Raw genomic sequence first — 19,517 nt, forward strand, 5'->3', positions numbered from 1 at the left:
TTTAATTAGTCAACTTACAAGTTCTGTATATTTCAGTAGAGCAGGTTCATATAATACAACTAACTCGTTAAAGAGATCACAGAAAATGTGTTTTGTCATGCTACAGTGTGACCCATTACAAATAATGGCATGATCCAGTGTAGCATCAGGCGCAGGTAAATTACTGTCCAAATTACTGCTGTAATTTTCAGCACATTTGCATCAGTAAAATTCAACTTGTCCTAAATGCTAATGATTCACACAGACCAACAGAAGAGGAGGAGATCTCGTGCCCTGCACAGGATGCAGTCTGCTCTCCTCCAACGAAGGTGTGTGACTAAATGTTAAGTGGAGATTTTGTGCCTTTGAGGTCAGCTTGTAATATGGTGTTATGTTAAAGCTCATTTCAAAAGAAGTTTATGGGTGCACTGGCTTATGCTGGATTTTCGGAGAAAAAAGCTCCTTGAGCTCACAAAGTTCTATTTATCGGAGGCAGACGATCATTCCTTCACATTTCATGGATGTGACTGGCCTCTTTCATCTGCGCCTTCTGGACAAGCGTGTTTTGGCTGGACTGTTGAAAGTTGTTTAAAAGTGGAAATGGCATTTGAGGCTGATGTCTGACCTTTCTACACAATCTCCAGTCTGCAGCCACACACACCATGATAGATGGCCACAAGAACATGCTGTCACAACAATAACACACACACACACACACACACACACAGTTTTCTATCTGGAGGTACTACTAAAGCTGAGTTTTCAGTATCATTACTCCAGTCTTCAATGTCACACATGATCCTTCAACAAATCATTTTAACATGATAATACAAAATCCATGATTGAAACTCTTGTGCTGCTTAACATTGGTTTTGGAACTTGTGACACTTTTTGTCTGGAATTTTTGATGAATAAAAACTTAAAAAGAACAGCATTTATTTAAAATAGAAATAATTTTTGTGTGTATATATATATATATATATATATATATATATATATATATATATATATATATATATATATATATATATATACAGAAAATTTGAAATTACTACTTTTATTCAGGAAAGTTGATAGTATAGTATACTAGTATATTATAGTGATAGTAAAGACTTCTATTGTTACAAAAGATTTGAGATGAGGCATGAGTTCATCCATCAGATATTATAAACCACCACCAATGGCTTTAAATGCTTTGCAATTGAGTGCATGTTTGAGTATGTTTCAGTTCCAGTAGATCTTTGTATGAATACAATGCATTTCTCCACCCCCAGAAAGTTTTTAATCGAAAAACTAAAATGTTACTAAAAACTGTGTATTATTTTTGATTATTATAATGTTAGAAGAAAAAAAAAATCACCAGAATCAATTATTCGAAATAAAAAAAAAATCACAAGTACCTGCAATTTTTAGGTAGATTTGGAATCAGAACCTGAATTACTAAATTCTCCAAGACTCACATTTTTACCTAGAGTGAGCTGTAGACATTCAGTTTTGTTTGTATGACCAAAGCAAGACTGTACTGAGAGCACAAATTGAGACAAAAAATATCAGTGAAACAGAAAACGAAATGAGGAGAACGACAGCAAAACAAATGAAGGAGTACAAGGGCAAGACAGTGGTAGATACAGAGAGATACAGTGCGTGAGAGATTGGTTGGGTGTTCTGGCAGATAGGGGGTCAATGCTTCTCCCCGGAGCCCCATTACCAGGTGGCATTAACAGATGTGGTGGGCCAATGGGGGCATGGCGAGGGCCCAGAGAGAGTATGTGTATGTGCAACTGTGTGTGTGCGAGAGAGTGAAGGAGAACAATTTGATAGCATCTCCTCTTCACCGCAGCCACCAACACACCATCATCAATCACTGCCAAACACAGCAGTGTGTGCACACACACACACACACACACACACACACACACAAACACACCAATAGTCATTCACATCGGTGAACATTTAAGTCATGTTTACCTGTGCAGGGCAGAGAGTAGCCCACCAGCGGTTCCTGGATAAACTGTCGCTCATTGAGTCTGGTCACACAGTACAGGTGGAAGCACTCCAGGCAGATCACGTGACGCTCTGCACACTGAAACACCAGCACTGGAGTCCTGGAAGACATGGTGAGGCCTGAGTCACACTTACAGTCTACAGTTACACAACTCCTCATCATATGAGTGTTTACAGGAAAAGTACTACTAGTTTCCAGCAATTATGTCTGTCCACACTGAACGCAACAATGCTGTGATGTAATAAAATCACAGCGAATTAGAACATAACTGTTGTGCATACACTTAAATATCATCTTACTAAGACGTAATAATGGGAATGATTGACAACTGATATTTATATGCATTTTATTCAAGTCTGTTATATTGTTATAAATATCTCAGTGATTACATGATACTTCATCTTACTTTTTGGCCATATATATATATATCAGCATCTCTACCAAATAGCATATTTTTGCACAGTTCGAACCTCTGAATAAAAATTAGGTTTCTTTTCCTCCTTGAGTATGAGCTTCATATCATACCATATGAGCAATAAAACCAGGTTAACATTTAGGGCCCTATCATACACCCGGTGCAATGCGACGCAATGAGCAGCGCAAGTGTGTTTGTTAATTCAGTCTGGCGCCGTTCACATTTTCCCGTCCAGCGCCACATCGTTTAATTAGCAAATGCATTTGCGCCCATTTGTGTGCCCATGGGCGTGCTGGTCTAAAAAAAACGAGGTGTGTTCGGGCGCAGTGCTGGCGCAGTGCTGGCGCATTGCTGGCGCATTGCTATTTTAAGGAGCTGAAAATAGACTGCGCCATAGACCAACTCAAACCTGGTCTAAAGTCTGAAGTCAATGGCACAATATGCTTTTGTTATTTAAAGAGCGCGCTGGTAGAAAATGCACCTCTGGGAGGGTACCCAGTGCACGTTGACATTGCTTATTACACACAGGGATGCGCATCACACAAACATGCCAAATATTAAAAACAAAAGGATTACAGTGTAAAATAATATTATTGTGTAGGCTACATAAATATAAAAATGTAATGATGGATAGTCATTGCATGTACCTATTTGCAATTCATCCTATTACGACTTATAATGATGAATGAAATTGGCGAATTAATTTAACAATCCTGCCAATTCACACACATATATATTAAGTGACTCATCGCATAGAGCTTTGGTGGATTCCTGCTTGTCCCGTAGGTGATCTGCTCATGTGCTTTAACTTCGTGCACGAGCATATAGGTTTCTTCTCTTGAGAAACGTTCAGCTTTTCAGTCAACAAATCCCACCATGTAAATAGCGATCCGCCATGGCGCGAGCGCATCTCGCTCTTAAAGAGAATGGGAGATGACACTCTGGTTGGTTTATTGAACGTTACGCCCATTACTCATTAAGAGAATAGGGACAAACCATTCTAAAAATGCGCCCTGGCGCACGGACCATTTTTCCGTCATTAAAATAGCAAAAGTGGATTTGGACACACTCTGAGTGCACCTGCGCCATGTGCTTTACACTTTGCGTTTAGATCGTTAAAATACGGCCCTTAGTATGTTGCATTGTTGCATAAAAAAAGTACTGGTTGAGTTTCACACTAGTCTGAATAAAAACAGCAGACAGGCTGAATGAAAATGCAGATTCACTCTCTGACAAGCAGGCAACACTTATGAAAAAATGGATATATGTCACATAGAAAATTTGTCACAAGAATTTTGTTAGGGAAAACATGTCCAGGTCACATTTTTCAATACACCCCCCCCCCCCCCAACCAGAAAATAAAGAAAGAATATGGGCTCAAGACATGGAATAGGGTCTTGGGGCAAAAATGCCACTAAATTGGACAAAAATGCCCCTGCACAAACAAATTAAAACTATTACATCTGTTGCTAACAAAGTGTAAATTAATAGAAAGTTCTGACTGTTGAGCTTAAGAGATGCAATGGCCAATCATATACGTTCAGATGAGACATTGTTGAAACTGATTTGGCTGCTTTTAGCCTTACCCTGGAGTTGGTTCACCCTCCGCAAATCACAATAGAATTATTTAACAATTTAAAGGTTTTTTTGCATTATGGCAATTATAATTTTTGAAGGGAACATGCTAAACAGTCATTAAAATAATGGCACAATGAAATAAAATATAATGGTCCAAAATAAGAGTTTTATAGTCTTTCTGATTTTGGGATGAAATATGATCTAGAGGGTTTTCATGAGATTTGATGAGGAGAAGGCTTCAGGGAAAATGGGGGGAGATAGAGAGCTTGTTTAGGTATGCTGCTTGTTCGAATCCTTCAGAAAACTTAAAATGATCTCAAAGACCCTTGATACTTCAGTGTAGTAAGCAAAGAAACAGCCGTCTGAAATCTCATGACAATTTCTCCAGAAGTCCCCCTTGACTCTCAAACACAGACTCACTTGACTGGAAGTCAACTTGCTAACACAGTGTTCCACCTCTCTGACCCTCTCTCCCGCTTCTATTGTAACAGACTGGCTGCGTCCTTGTCAGTGCCCTTTTAAACAAATGGAGATCTCTGAGGAGGAAGAAGAGTGGAGAGCAGGATGGGGGAAAAACAAAGCTCTACTCAGGAAAGTAATTGCAGCGCTACTTCAATCAGTCCTTGATTTGAATGGTGGTTGTTGGTGATTGGGCTCTATTGTCTGGTTCTCCAGGCGCTTGCCCGCCCGACCCTCTGTGCGAGAGCAGCAGGTAGGAACGTTCCACAAGACCGCCCCGCTAATAGCTGACCTTCATTGGCAGGACACACTTAGCACTGGCTCTTACTGAAAAATGTCAACTGCCGATTGAAGGGCCGCACAGCTGGAGGCGCATGTAGGCTCAGGTGTATGAGCAGCCTGTCTTTCAGAATGTTTGTATCAATCTTTAGTTTACTTGTACAATGTGTTGCAGGTATTTCATATTTTCTTACTGATGGATCAATCAGAAAGTCTCTGCTCTGTCAAATTGTTTTGAAAGTTACTTTTCCCATCTTGTCTATGTCTGCTATGTTTCCATCCAAATATGCAAATTTAACTTATGTGCAAAACTGGAATATTGCATAAAACTTTTACGAATAAATTAGACCAAAAAGAACAAAATCATCACTTTCTGATAAACTGCCAAAATACATTACTTGTCATTTATTTGTAATTGTTAGTAAAATTTGTGAAAATTGTTTCAAAGTAAATCCTTACATTGAAAAAAAAATGAGGTAGGAAAAAATTCAAATTGAAAGTAAATTTTATAACTGACAGTAAATTTAACAAATGTAGAAAGACTGAAATAGTATTTTCTTGTCAAATATATTCTAATAATCTTTGATTTATTTTATTTTTTTCCTCCAGTGTTAAAGTTTTTTTTCCATGTTAACATGACTATATATATTTGTAGCTGTTGTTTTTTATTTATAGGTTTTAATCAATTCACAGCCCTAATAGAATCCAATAGCATTGTTTGTAATTGTGGCTGGTTAGCACAAAAGCTTATATCGTTTGTTGATTTATAGCATCAGGCTTGTTTAGGACGTGGTGAGATTAATGTTGTAATTAACTGTCTGATTGGTTCATTGTTGTGTAGACACATTTCGACCTCTATAATGGGTTTAGCTACAGACACATGGGGAAAACCAAGAGCTACTCACATGATGTCAGTGCAGGCGATGCAGGGCACTCTGCGTGTGTTGGGCATTATCAAGTCCAGTGCTACTGAAGTGTCATTATCACAGGTGGGGTGGGCAGCACATTTCAGGTAGAACTCCTGCAAGAAGCGCAAATGAGATGTAATCATGCCCTGCAAGCCCCCACGAACAGTCTCAAACAACCCAACTGCAGTGTTTTTTATGGATTTGCAGTTTGAGGGTGGTAATATTGGACCCAGCTGGGATAAAGCTACCAATTTAGTCCAACCAGTGGACGGTCATTTTTGTCTGCCCAGCAATACAGCACTAGATGGACAAAAAGGCACAATAAAAAATGGTGTCTAGACTAAAAATCTGGCGTTGTAAAAATGAATAAATTGTGGTTGAATGTAGTATGTTGACAGCTTTGGTAAAATGTTAGTGACTATGAAATGATAAAAAGTGTGACCTTGAAATTTTGGTTTGAACCCAGGGTCGTGTTGCAGGTCTATTTCCAATGTCTTTCAAAGTTTCCTATCCTCAATTGCTTTCTCTAGCATTAAAAAACTCCTTCTTCCAGCCAACCTGATTTTCAGTATCCCAGCCTCACCAACTTATAAGTGCCTAAATGTACTTTAATACCACAAAAACAGTCCAGCCTAACAAGCTCGTCTAGTCTCAACTAACCATCTTTTGTTGGTTTAAGGGGCTTTTTCATTCTGGAAAGTGGCACATTAATACTTAACATAATAATACAATAAAAGTGTTGCAGACTCACCGCAACTGTGCCATCACAGTCCTGTGACTGACATACTCCATGAATCTTGTTAGGGAGAAGGACATCATCCCAGCAGCATGGCCCCTACAGACAACACACAGAACATCACAGAGATGATGTCAGTCACAAGAAGATTTAGAGAACTTTGGTAATTGGATGACAAGTAAAGAGCAGGAATGTGACGAGAGAAGGGTCAAAAGAAAGAAGGAGAGTTTAACTCTAAAGTTTGAAGCTAAATAGATCAAAACCCCACAACACTGGTAAATCATGGCTTTAACTCCACATGAAAAATAACTTTTATTCATTATTTTTTATTCTCTAAAAACTGCTGGGGCAGAGCATATCCGCAAACTCATAGAAAGATAACCAAAACAATCCCAGGTTTTTATTTAGCACAGTGGCTAGATGAACAAGTAATCAGACGTCACCCAAACTAAATATTCACTCACAGTTTAGTAGTGAAGACTTTATGAATTTCTTCACTGATAAAATAGATAGCTTTAGAAATACAATAACAAATGTAGAATCAACAGCGTCTTGTAATTCAGCTTCATTCATTGCACCCACTATAAAACTGCAGTGCTGCACAACTACAGGACAGGGAGATCTAAATAAACTTATCACTGCATCTAAACCAACAATTTTATTAGATCCTGTACCCACTAAATTACCGAAACAGTTGTTACCTGTAGCAGAAGAACCACTTCCCAATATTATTAACTCATTGTTATCTCTAGGGCACGTCCCAAAACCATTCAAGCTGGCAGTTATTAAGCCTCTTATTAAGAAACCACAGCTAGATCCTAGTGAACTGGCATATTACAGACCAATTTAAAATCTTCCATTTATGTCAAAAATTTTAGAAAAAGTCACGTCTGCTCAATTGTGCTCCTTCCTGCAAAAAAAATTATATCTATGAAGATTTTCAGGTTTCAGGCCCCATCACAGAAACTGCACTTGTTAAAATTACAAATTACTTGCTTCTTGTGTCAGACCAAAGCTGTATCTTATTGCTAGTTTTACTTGACCTTTTGCTGCTAAAGATCATGAAATACTCATAGATCAATTACGAAACTATACAGGTATTCAAGGGCAAGCTTTAAGATGGTTTAGATCCTACCTTTCTGATCACAATCACTTTGTCTATTTAAACGTGGAATAATCTCAGTTAAATCCAGTAAAGTATGGAGTGCCATAAGGATCTGTTCTAGGCCCTCTGCTGTTTTCAATAGACATATTGCCCCTCTCTAATATTATTATAAAATACGGGATTAGTTTCCATTATGCCGATGATACTTAACTATATCTTTCAAAAAGACCAGAATGAAACTTCTAAATTATCTAAAGCCCGACACACACTGAACGATTTTGGTCATCTGAAACAAATTTAGAAAATCCTAAAAGATTCCTATAATCTTAGGCTAAAATCTGTAGTCTTTGATTGTTAGTTTGTGATGTTCACCAACTTTTGGCAGCGTCAGAAGATTTAGTGCACAGTCCTGCAGTGTGACATCTCCTATGACAAATGTCAAACTAATATGATCATAATTAATGCTAGACATTTATTCTAACCGTATAAACTCTGGCGCTCTCGTCCTCTGCTCACGGAATTCATATAATTTGTTGCCTTCGCTATGATAAACACCGGTTGTGCTGCTGCTCGCAGTCACTGAACTTGTATGGGTTGATAATATAGAACTCCAGAAAAGGTTTTTTTGCATGTCGTACAGTCTAACATTACTGACAACTGAGATCTCACAATGTGACATGATCATCATGCTCGTACAGTCTGACAAGTACAATCCTAAAGGACCTTTAAAAAATTGCACAGTGTGAGTCCAGCTTAAGCAAACAGTGTGTTAAAAATGTAAATGACTGGATGACCAATAATTTTCTCCTATTAAATTCAGACAAGACAGATATTACTTACTGGACCAAAAAAAACAAAAAAAAAAAACAGCATACAGAATCTCATAGATTACAATTTGCATCTAGACCGATGTACTGTTTTTATACAGTCAAAAATGTGGTTGTTACATTAGACAGCAAATAGTCTTTTGAAAATCATATTTCCCATGTTACAAAAACAGCATTCTTCCATCTTAGAAACATTGCCAATTTACGGAGCATGCTAACTGTCTCTGATGCAGAAAGCTAGTTTATGCATTCATGACCTCTAGACTGTACTTGACTGCACTGCTAGGTGGTTGTCCTGCATCTTCAATAAACAAACTACATGTGGTCCAAAATGCAGCTGCCAGAGCCCTTACCAAGTCAAGAAAATCTGCACTGCTACCTATTAAGTTCCGTAGCAGTTACAAAATATTACTACTTACTTTTAAGGCCCTATATGGTTTAGCTCCTGCGAACCTAACCTAACCTAACCAAACCAAACTAATCTTTCCAACTCCCTTAGATCACAAAATTCTGGAATCTTGGTAGTTCCTAGGATAGCAAAGTCCACTAAAGGAGGTAGAGATTTTTCACATTTGGCTCCCAAATTCTGGAATAGCCTTCCTGATAATGTTCCATCTCTTTTGCCAAGCATTCATAACTAAAGTATTTCATAACCTTGTACTTCAGTTACATCTGATCAAATGCACATAAACATTCTTTTGCTTGGGTCGAACACATAATTTTTCTGCTTAGTTGTAGCAGCTACACTACTTTTTTTCCTTCTCTTTTTCTGGAAGTTACTAGGTTCTGGTTACTAGGAATTAAACAAACTTCAGTCTGGATCCAGCACTTAAAGGTGCCATAGATTGAAAAAAAAATCACTTGTTTAAGATGTTTGAACACAGCTGTGTGGCCACAGTGTGTGAAAACAACCAGCCTATAATGGTAAATATCCACTCACTAAATATCCTCGGGGAAAGTCCCACCCATTTGTGAGACTCTCTGCCATATTAGCATATGCACAGCCCTGAATGAGAAGCTGTGGATGGTCCGCATTTACTGTTTTCTTGCTGTAACTGCTGGAGAGACAATGTCAACTTCCAAGAGCCATTAAAATGTGTTGTGTGTTGGGATGCACCAATGAACATAGGAGTCTCCATAGACTACGGAGGACACAGGGGTTACATTTAATTTTAGAAAGAAATGTCCCAGAAAAGTCCTATACTTTGTGCTAATAAGTTTATGCTGGACTGTCTCACAAACAAGGGTTAGTTCAGTTGTTGAAACCTCCAGACAAAGTATGCATCATGCATCATATTTTGTTTTCCAAAAGAGTTTCTTCGCCCTCTGTAAGGCTAATGTTGCTAAAGCTACCATTGTCTCTATCTGTTTTCACTAATGCTGCCTTCACGTGCTAACAAAGTGATCTTTTTATTAGATCATTTATTATTTACTTTCTCTCATGTCTCTTAAAACATGTCTCTTTTACCCCCCACGGAAACACGAAGAGACATTCTGAAGAATCTTAGTGCAACAAAACTTCATAGTGATCATTAGGGGTGGGACGATGAATCGATGTGTAAAATAACCACAATATTTCCAGCCGTGAGACATTATTGATACTCTGGCACCAAGAATCAATATTTTTTTTAAACGTACAAAAGATCAAAAAACATAACTTCACAGTGGCTGTTTACCACTCTGGCTTACCGGAGCAGTAGTATCTCCAAATTACTTGCGATTGGGAATGGTCAGATGAACAGAAACTGTAATTCACAGCGAAGAAGAAATACGAGCGTAATGGTAGACCAACAACAGATCAGAGATGCACTGGCCTTTTATATATGTATAAATGAGAACTAAAAAACTGCCTCGGAAAAGCTATCAGCTTGGAATGTAGGCTGGAATGTTAGGTTTTCATTGCAGAGTGCATATTGAGTCCGTGAGTAGCCTAACCTCTCTGCTCACACTTTTTGTGCAGTTTTCTATCAGTTTAAACTTTTTCACAGGTATTTTGTTTTCATAGACATATATTGTGATGTATCATTATAGAATTGTCTAGCAATATATAAATTATTGCAGAATCGCTGTATTCGTGATATAATCGTATTGTGAGCACTTTACCGTGATTCGTATCGTATCGTGAGGTACCTTGCGATTCCTACCCCTAATGATCATGTAGAACTCCTAAAACAACCCAAAAATGTACAAAAAAAAAAAAAAACTTTTGTGGAACAGAGTTGTGTAAAGAACAATGCACATTTGAAACAACATGAAAGAAGACCAAATAATGATAGTTTTTCATTTCAGAGTGGACTTTCCCTTTTAAAATCACCAGCATCACACCGTACTCTTTCTCTACATGGCACCTTCATCACAAACTCTTCCTTGTCTTTCTGCCAGATTAAGACACTCTCTCCATCCATAATTGTTTTGGGACAACGCCCCCCCCCCACCCACTCAGACCGTGCCTGATTAGCATAAGCATTTAAACATTTTGACAGGACCCTTAATAAGCAAGAGAAAAGGTTAAGAAAATCATTACTCGCCCACAAGGGGAGCAGGAGGGGGTGAAGGGAAGGGAGGGCGGAGGGATGAAACCGCCGTGCCGTGGTGGAGGAGCCCAGAGATTACACGAAGACACCTGCTTAGAGACAGCAAGGAAAGGTCACACAGACCCCCTGCATGTCGGCTCAAAACAAACGCACATTCACAAACTCACATACATGCCACTGCGGGTGTAAATGATTAATGAGAAAAACGGCAATGATTTATTCAACAACACACCTCCCGCATTGTTCACATCAGTCTCACTTCCCCACCCTCTCAGGACGTTTCTTTTTTTTTTTTTCTCCATGGAAGAGAATCAACATTGCAGTCGCACAAAGCCTTAATTACATTATTGTTTAACAAACAGGGCTGTGTCTGTGAGCCAGCTGTGAGGATTCTACTTCCTGTATTCAGCAGAGACCCATCTGATACACACTGACCTAACTCGAAACCCTGGTTGGTCGACAGCACTTGCGTTCACCACACTCAATTATAGACGTTTGAAGCCAATGAAAACACAAACATGGCACACATCCAGAGAAAACAGGGTTGAAGCACACACAGCAAATACTCTGTGTTTGAACACATGGAGGGAACAGAGCAGTAAACACAGTGACATCAATCTCTGCTTAGATAAGAAACCATCTTTGGTGAAAATATCAACTGCAGTTACACTATAGGCACAACGTTTCAGAGCATTTTTATTCTATGTGAAACATCCCATGCTTTTGTTGCAAGACCCATCAGATATGTCTGAAAATGCTTATAAAATATAAAACTAATATACACAACCCATTCTCACTCCAAAGGCGTCAAAAACCGAAGCATGGTCAAGCGCCCCTAGCGTCACTTTTATGACGCCAAATGTGCCTCTCGGCGTCGACTATCGAAGCACTACGACCTTCATTGCTTTCAGTGGGAAACTTTTGGCGTCAGAATTCGACACGAGGACATGAGATGTTTATCGCTATGAAATCACGTTCAAGAAGTCTCATTCAGCACACATCGCGCGATACTTGCTATCAGTTCCACAGTTTGGGTGAGTAGTCGTATATACGCTCTTTTAATGCCTTTTATCAAATGTATTCTGTCTTCTTTATTAATCAGATTAGTGCCATATGTTTAATCGCTGTATTATATCGGTCATCCGCGGCTGTCTTTGAGTTTCATTGCGTTTAAATAAATGAACACAGCTGCTAATTAGTGTGATTAAACTCTATCTGTCACGTGACGTGCCATAGACCTTCGATCCGTTTTATATTATTATTAATTTCAGGATCAATGATGTAAGTTGTATTTGTAGTAAAATCATGGTAATCACGACACAATAGTAATAAATGAATTGTGAAGTTAAAACACAGTAAATGGGACATTAGTAACTGTAACTGTAGTTTTACTATGATATATTAATAATCAATACAACAATACAATAATCACCAAACCAGCTATGTTTGTATCACTGTAATGTTAGTGTTTTTATGTGCTTTTATATGACAGAAATCACAGTAATCATGTGTTCTGTACCATGCTTTTAATACCTTTTAATGTGAATCCAAAAAAAAAAAAAAAATCAAATTAAAAATAAATAATAAAACATGTATTTTTCCATCTTGCAGTTCATTCATATCAGTTTATATATATATATATATATATATATATATATATATATATATATATATATATATATATATATATATATATATATATATAAATATTTTGCTCACAGATCATTATTAACATTCTGTATATAATTCAATTTTATTTTCTCTCCCCTTTTTTATTATTTTTATTTTTAGCTGAAAAGACGTAAAGGCAGTCAGCCCAGTGGTGTTTCTGGAGAGGGATTCCTTCAGAAATGGAGAAGACAGAAAGCTGCGGAGGCAGATATTTGCAGCAGTAAGTCTGTGATAGTTTGTCTCTTTTATCAAAAATTCCTGCTGTTATAATTTGTACAGCATTTGTTGTTTCTTAAACTGTTGCACTGTCCAAATACCCACACTTGCCATCTTTTCACTTGACCACTTGATTACTTATTTGAAGTCTTTCCTGTATTTGGCCTAGTGTTCGAGTGAGCATGATGACCACGAGTGTGTGTCGAACTTTTCATGACCTGATGACTGTGTTTCCCAATCCTGATCCTGGAGAACCCCAGCACTGCACGGTTTTGGTGTCTCTCTTATCTGCCTTGGAGTCTTCACTGATGAGCTGATGAGTTGAATCAGGTGTGTTTGATCAGGGAGACATCTCAAATGTGCAGTGTTGGGGTTCTCCAGGACCAGGATTGGGAGCCACTGCCTTATGGGACACTTATGTGTTTAAAGAGATTTTTAATATCTAATTATCAATATTTCACATACTGTACTAAACACATCACAGTCTTAATAATCCAGTTTAACACTTGTATGATATTGTACAAGCCCCAGGACGGTCTCATCTGACACTATCAAAAGAATTCATATGACTATAGCTTGTTATTAATTACTTGCTTTCAATAATGGATTCATTTAACATTTAATTTTACAGCATCTTTACAGAGGCTGCTTTTATGGTCTAAACAAAACACAGTGTAATGTATAAGTTGAATGTAATGTAATATTTCTGTTTTACAGGATTGTTTGAGGATAACACTGCAGTTCTCCATCATGCACAAGGACTCACCTCGTTAACTCTTTATCCCCCACACACACAGATATGGTCCCTGGATCAGTGATTAGACTTTGCAGTGGTTTGATTTTTGCAGAAGATGTAACTTTGTTTTATTTATAAGCTCATAATGAATACATTACAGAACCAGTGATGAAAACAATAGTTAAAAATAGTATTTTTCGTATTGATAAAGCATTTTGTTCTCTTTTTCAAGCTTCATACAGTGAACTTTTTAGACTTTAATTAAGAGTTTTAGTAAAGGAGATATTCATACACAGTCATCCCCTAGCTCCAGTCATGAAGTGAATTCATGATGTTATTGTCAAAGCTAGCAGGTGTTTGTTTTCCTGAACACTTTCTCTGTCTTCCATTGTTCAGACAATCAGTGTTTATTTGATGCTGTGCTGATTGAGTTTTAAAGATGATATTGCACACTTGACATGCATGTCTTCATGGTGTTTTTTTTGTGAGTTTGAAACATTTACATTGTGTTGGTCAATTTAATTTTTTTAATAAAATTGATCTTTTTCCAGTGTTCTCTGAAAGACATACTGTATTTACTGTTTTGTTTTTTAATAAAAGCATTTTCATTTGCATACTGAAAATAGTTAATGTTTACAACATAACTGCCTTTTTATTCTTTATGGTGGCAAAAACGAGCTTGGTGACAGAGGATGCAGTGTAGTAATTTGGGCATGTTGACTTTAAATGAGTTTGACATATCAATAAATAATGGAAGATCCTTACAAAAATATGCATGTTTATTATGCTTTATGTATTTATTTGTTCATTCATTCATTCATTCATTTATAATTTCTGTTTTTATTCCTAGGGTTCAAATGGTAGAGAATGGTAAATCACAGAAACACAAATGTGAACAATTTTAACTTTAAAACACAATGTAATATACAATGTAAATTTTAGAAGCACGTCATTTGATTAGTAAATATATTTGTCTTTGGTCAAAAAAAAAATATACAAATCTTAAAAATGTGTCTTATATTTAATGAGAGGAATCTATCTGTTGGATACAACTGCGACTGCTGGGCATGTGCACATCAATATTGCCCAATTTTTGTCAAGCTGAACAACGGAGGAAGGTGAAGACGTTAATAAAACAGAATCTAATAAGTAGCAAGCTTAATCTATTGTTAACCGAATCTATCCCTTCAGCCGAAAAACGAAAGACATCTGTCATACATGGATAAGGAAGTGTGACGCTGCTGCTCAGCTTAGATGCCATTGGCTATGACTTTTCAGGACAGTCTGTGGTTGGACTATCTTTTAACCCATATTAAACAGCGCATCATGTTAAAAAGTATGTTTTGCTCCTATCATCACATTAGTAATATATTAAGTCAACAATGAAGTGTTGCTATCTTGAGAAAAATGACATCTTTAGCGAGATCCTAATCCTAACCCTAAGCATAACTTCAATGAACTACAAAAACAGCCCCCTAGTGTTGCCTTTGCATAGATAGAACGACGGAGGCTTGTGGGTAATGTAGTTTAAAACTTTTTATTAACGAAACTAAATAAATTATTTATTTTAAGGTAAACTGGATATCTAAATATGTTTATTGTGCAAACCTCTATGATATATTTGAGAGGCAGGCTGAAATGTGGTATTTTACAGTGAGCAATATTTAAAATGCTTTTATGCCAGCTTTCCACTTATTTCTGAAAACTGAGCTCAACATTATTTTATCAGCATAGCATAAGTAATAATCCTGCCCATTTTCTCTTTGATATGTTAATTGGACTCTGATTTACAGCCATTTGAAATGTACAGTTTTGGGCTCTTCCGGGGGGTGCTACTGGGCCCCTGGGGGTAGCAGGGCAGTAAAACCTACATATATGTATTCTCCTCATCATGAACAACAAACTGAGCTGAGTCACATTTATATCTGACAGTTTTCACAGTCCTCTGTTTTCTATTCTATTCATCATGGCTATTATACCTTTTGACAGGACATTGTGAGGCCATCTGATGAAACATGGAAAAATTATAAAGAAATGATTTAATAATGAAAATAATAGATTATTTCTTTGATTTTTGAAGTAAATGGCAAGAAATATAATGGATGAACCTGCAACAACTTGCCATTATCTATTCCCCACTGTAAAGCAGTAATCAAGGACAATGTATACACATTGTGATACTTCACTATTACACAAGGACAAATTCATGCAGTGCTAAGAATATTAATTTATATATATATATATATATATATATATATATATATATATATATATATATATATATATATATATATATATATATATATATATATATATATATATATTAGCATTATATATAACTAATTAGCCGAAATCAGTGTAAAAATGTCCTCCTCACCCCCGTATCTTGCTCCTCATGTGCTGGACATCAGTAATGTGCGTGCTCTTGGTTTTAATGCAGTACAAGATCCACGTTGATCATTCCTGCTACATTCTCAGTTATCCGTCAAGTGCTTGTAACAATAAAGCCCATGGCACCATCTTGTAATGCAGAATAATTAATCTTGTAACTCCCTGTATTTCACAAAAAATGTGCATATTTGTTACTAAAATATAAAAAAATTACTTTCTGGTGTACTGATGTCCCAGATGTTATTAATCCGATCAAAAATGTTCATGTCTTAAATAAAAAAATAATCCCAATAATTAATATGTCGTTTTTCCAAGTCTAAAATAAACACATATGAGCCTACCTAGTAAAATGATGTATTTACCAAGAATCTTCAGAACACAATATTCACCATTTTCATTTTATTGAAGCATAGACTATAAACTTGATAAAGTAGCATCAAGACAAATAAGATTCAATGAAAATAATTATCATTAAAGATACATTAACCTCATATACAGTTCACACAGATGAGTGATGAAATGTCCTTAAAAGTCACACAGTCCCATCCAGTCAACTGTGATACAGATCATGTGATACATATTAGACATGTGATACTGTTTCAGAAAATAATGATTCCCATCATCACATCTAAACTGGTTTCATCTCCCCATCGTGATCTTCTTCTCTCGTGTCTGGAAACAGTTTGTGGTTGATGTCCAGCACTGATGAGGTGTAGCTTGTTCTCAGCCAGATGATCTCTCAGTCCTAAGATCCCAGACCTGGTCAAAGTGAAACAAACAATGCAGAAGAAGTTGTTTAATGGACAGAGAGCGCAGCTTATGTTCTGTGTGGTTTTAGCAGGGTGAGTAACTATGACCCTTGTAGTACTGTACACTTACCATTCTTCAAGCTGTTTTAAGATCTTTTGAGAAGCTTTTCTCTGAAGACAATTTACCACATCCTCTTCTTTCACTCCTTTCAAGAGCATCACTTGGTCAAAACCCCTCATTTGGCTGATGAGATCATCTGTACAAATAAAAATACTACAATAAATATGTCATTCTGCAAGAATTAAGAAAAAGTTACAGAAGCAAAGGTCTTGCTCATGAGACATTAGCATGTGTAGTTCTCAGAGACTCTAGAATTCATCTGTTGTTGCAGTAAATGTGTTTTTTTCCTCTAGAATCTTTCTCCAAAGTTCCTGACTTCTCTCACAAATGTGTTTTAGTCTGTGCAGTGTAATGCCTGGCTTCAAACCAATCCACTATCAATTCACAATTAATAACATAACATTTACAAAACAATGAAATAATGTCAATTGGTGTTTATATCAACTAAACCAATTTCATGACACTTGTCTGCTAATAAAACAGGTGGTGTGTTTTTAAAAACATAATATTAAAAATGTCCAGTCACACTTTGCTAACATGCTGTAATTGTAATAGTATAAAACGAAATCAAGGCTGACATGACCAGTTCTGTGAGAGATCATCATAAAATGTTGTATAACATTGCTTCAACACACACATACCAGAGGACTTCTGTTTGTTTGAGCTCAAGATGGCCATCTTCATTCCTCATCCTGAGCAAATCATATCCTTGGTCTTCCTTCTCTTCTGTGAAACAAGATAATCTCTACTTACTCTCTGTGCAATTAATATTGCTCATTAAACATAATTAAGTTAATTTAAAGTAAGATTCAGACCAGAGCATTTTTGGAGTAAACAAATGTACCTGGGAAGAGCTGATCATGGCAAGATTCGCTGAGACTCAGTAATAGCTCTTTTAGGTTTTAGGAAGGTTTGTGAGGGTTGGCTCTTAAAATAGCTGTTGAGCTCGATATTTTAGACCTGAAAAAGAAGAACAGCATTATCTGGAAAAAATCCTGTAAGACAGAAGGAAGGACATATTATTAATTACGTGCAGCTTGTACATTACACCTCTGTAAAGATGCTGTATAATTAAATGTTAAATGAATCCATTATTGAAAGCAAGTAATTAATAACAAGCTATAGTCATATGAATTCTTTGATAGTGTCAGATGAGACAGTCCTGGGGCTTGTACAATATCATACAAGTGTTAAACTGGATTATTAAGACTGTGATGTGTTTAGGGATCATTTTTAAGACTTTGACCCCGTCCAGATACCCACACTTGCAGTCTTGGCCACTTGAGAGTGTGTGTACGTGACAGTGTGTGCACAAGACTGTCCCCGGTCTTAATAATGCCATAGCACAGCGTCCTTAACACACACTAAACCTCTCCAATACTGCTCCGGAGCGCTATACAAAGCTTAGTGTATCCCATCATGCATCATGTTTTGGAATAAATCGTCAGACTTTTTGCCGAGATCTCACAAGAGGTCATGGAAAGCTGTCCAATGTACAGTATGTGAAATATTGATAATTAGATATTAAAAATCTCTTTAAACACATAAGTGTCCCATAAGGCAGTGGCTCCCAATCCTGGTCCTGGAGAACCCCAACACTGCACATTCGAGATGTCTCCCTGATCAAACACACCTGATTCAACTCATCAGCTCATCAGTGAAGACTCCAAGGCAGATAAGAGAGACACCAAAACCGTGCAGTGCTGGGGTTCTCCAGGATCAGGATTGGGAAACACAGTCATCAGGTCATGAAAAGTTCGACACACACTCGTGGTCATCATGCTCACTCGAACACTAGGCCAAATACAGGAAAGACTTCAAATAAGTAATCAAGTGGTCAAGTGAAAAGATGGCAAGTGTGGGTATTTGGACAGTGCAACAGTTTAAGAAACAACAAATGCTGTACAAATTATAACAGCAGGAATTTTTGATAAAAGAGACAAACTATCACAGACTTACTGCTGCAAATATCTGCCTCCGCAGCTTTCTGTCTTCTCCATTTCTGAAGGAATCCCTCTCCAGAAACACCACTGGGCTGACTGCCTTTACGTCTTTTCAGCTAAAAATAAAAATAATAAAAAAGGGGAGAGAAAATAAAATTGAATTATATACAGAATGTTAATAATGATCTGTGAGCAAAATATTTATATATATATATATATATATATATATATATATATATATATATATATATATATATATATATATATATATATATATATATATATATAAACTGATATGAATGAACTGCAAGATGGAAAAATACATGTTTTATTATTTATTTTTAATTTGATTTTTTTTTTTTTTTTGGATTCACATTAAAAGGTATTAAAAGCATGGTACAGAACACATGATTACTGTGATATCTGTCATATAAAAGCACATAAAAACACTAACATTACAGTGATACAAACATAGCTGGTTTGGTGATTATTGTATTGTTGTATTGATTATTAATATATCATAGTAAAACTACAGTTACAGTTACTAATGTCCCATTTACTGTGTTTTAACTTCACAATTCATTTATTACTATTGTGTCGTGATTACCATGATTTTACTACAAATACAACTTACATCATTGATCCTGAAATTAATAATAATATAAAACGGATCGAAGGTCTATGGCACGTCACGTGACAGATAGAGTTTAATCACACTAATTAGCAGCTGTGTTCATTTATTTAAACGCAATGAAACTCAAAGACAGCCGCGGATGACCGATATAATACAGCGATTAAACATATGGCACTAATCTGATTAATAAAGAAGACAGAATACATTTGATAAAAGGCATTAAAAGAGCGT

General features: G+C 36.6%; 1 protein-coding gene across 2 annotated transcripts in view; it reads right to left on the reverse strand.

The window, feature by feature from the left end:
* prkn (parkin RBR E3 ubiquitin protein ligase) overlaps positions 1–19,517 on the reverse strand; it is a 123,778-nt gene that overhangs the window by 45,714 nt on the left and 58,547 nt on the right. For both annotated transcript variants that reach the window (XM_026224488.1, XM_026224489.1), the window contains exons 5-7: positions 6,375–6,458; positions 5,621–5,736; positions 1,948–2,084 (exon numbers count right to left, since the gene is read on the reverse strand). In XM_026224488.1, the coding sequence (XP_026080273.1) occupies positions 1,948–2,084; positions 5,621–5,736; positions 6,375–6,458 (337 nt within the window). The remainder of the gene's footprint in view (positions 1–1,947; positions 2,085–5,620; positions 5,737–6,374; positions 6,459–19,517) is intronic.

The sequence above is a fragment of the Carassius auratus genome, chromosome 38, assembly GCF_003368295.1.
Source record: "Carassius auratus strain Wakin chromosome 38, ASM336829v1, whole genome shotgun sequence".
Lineage (NCBI taxonomy): Eukaryota > Metazoa > Chordata > Actinopteri > Cypriniformes > Cyprinidae > Carassius > Carassius auratus.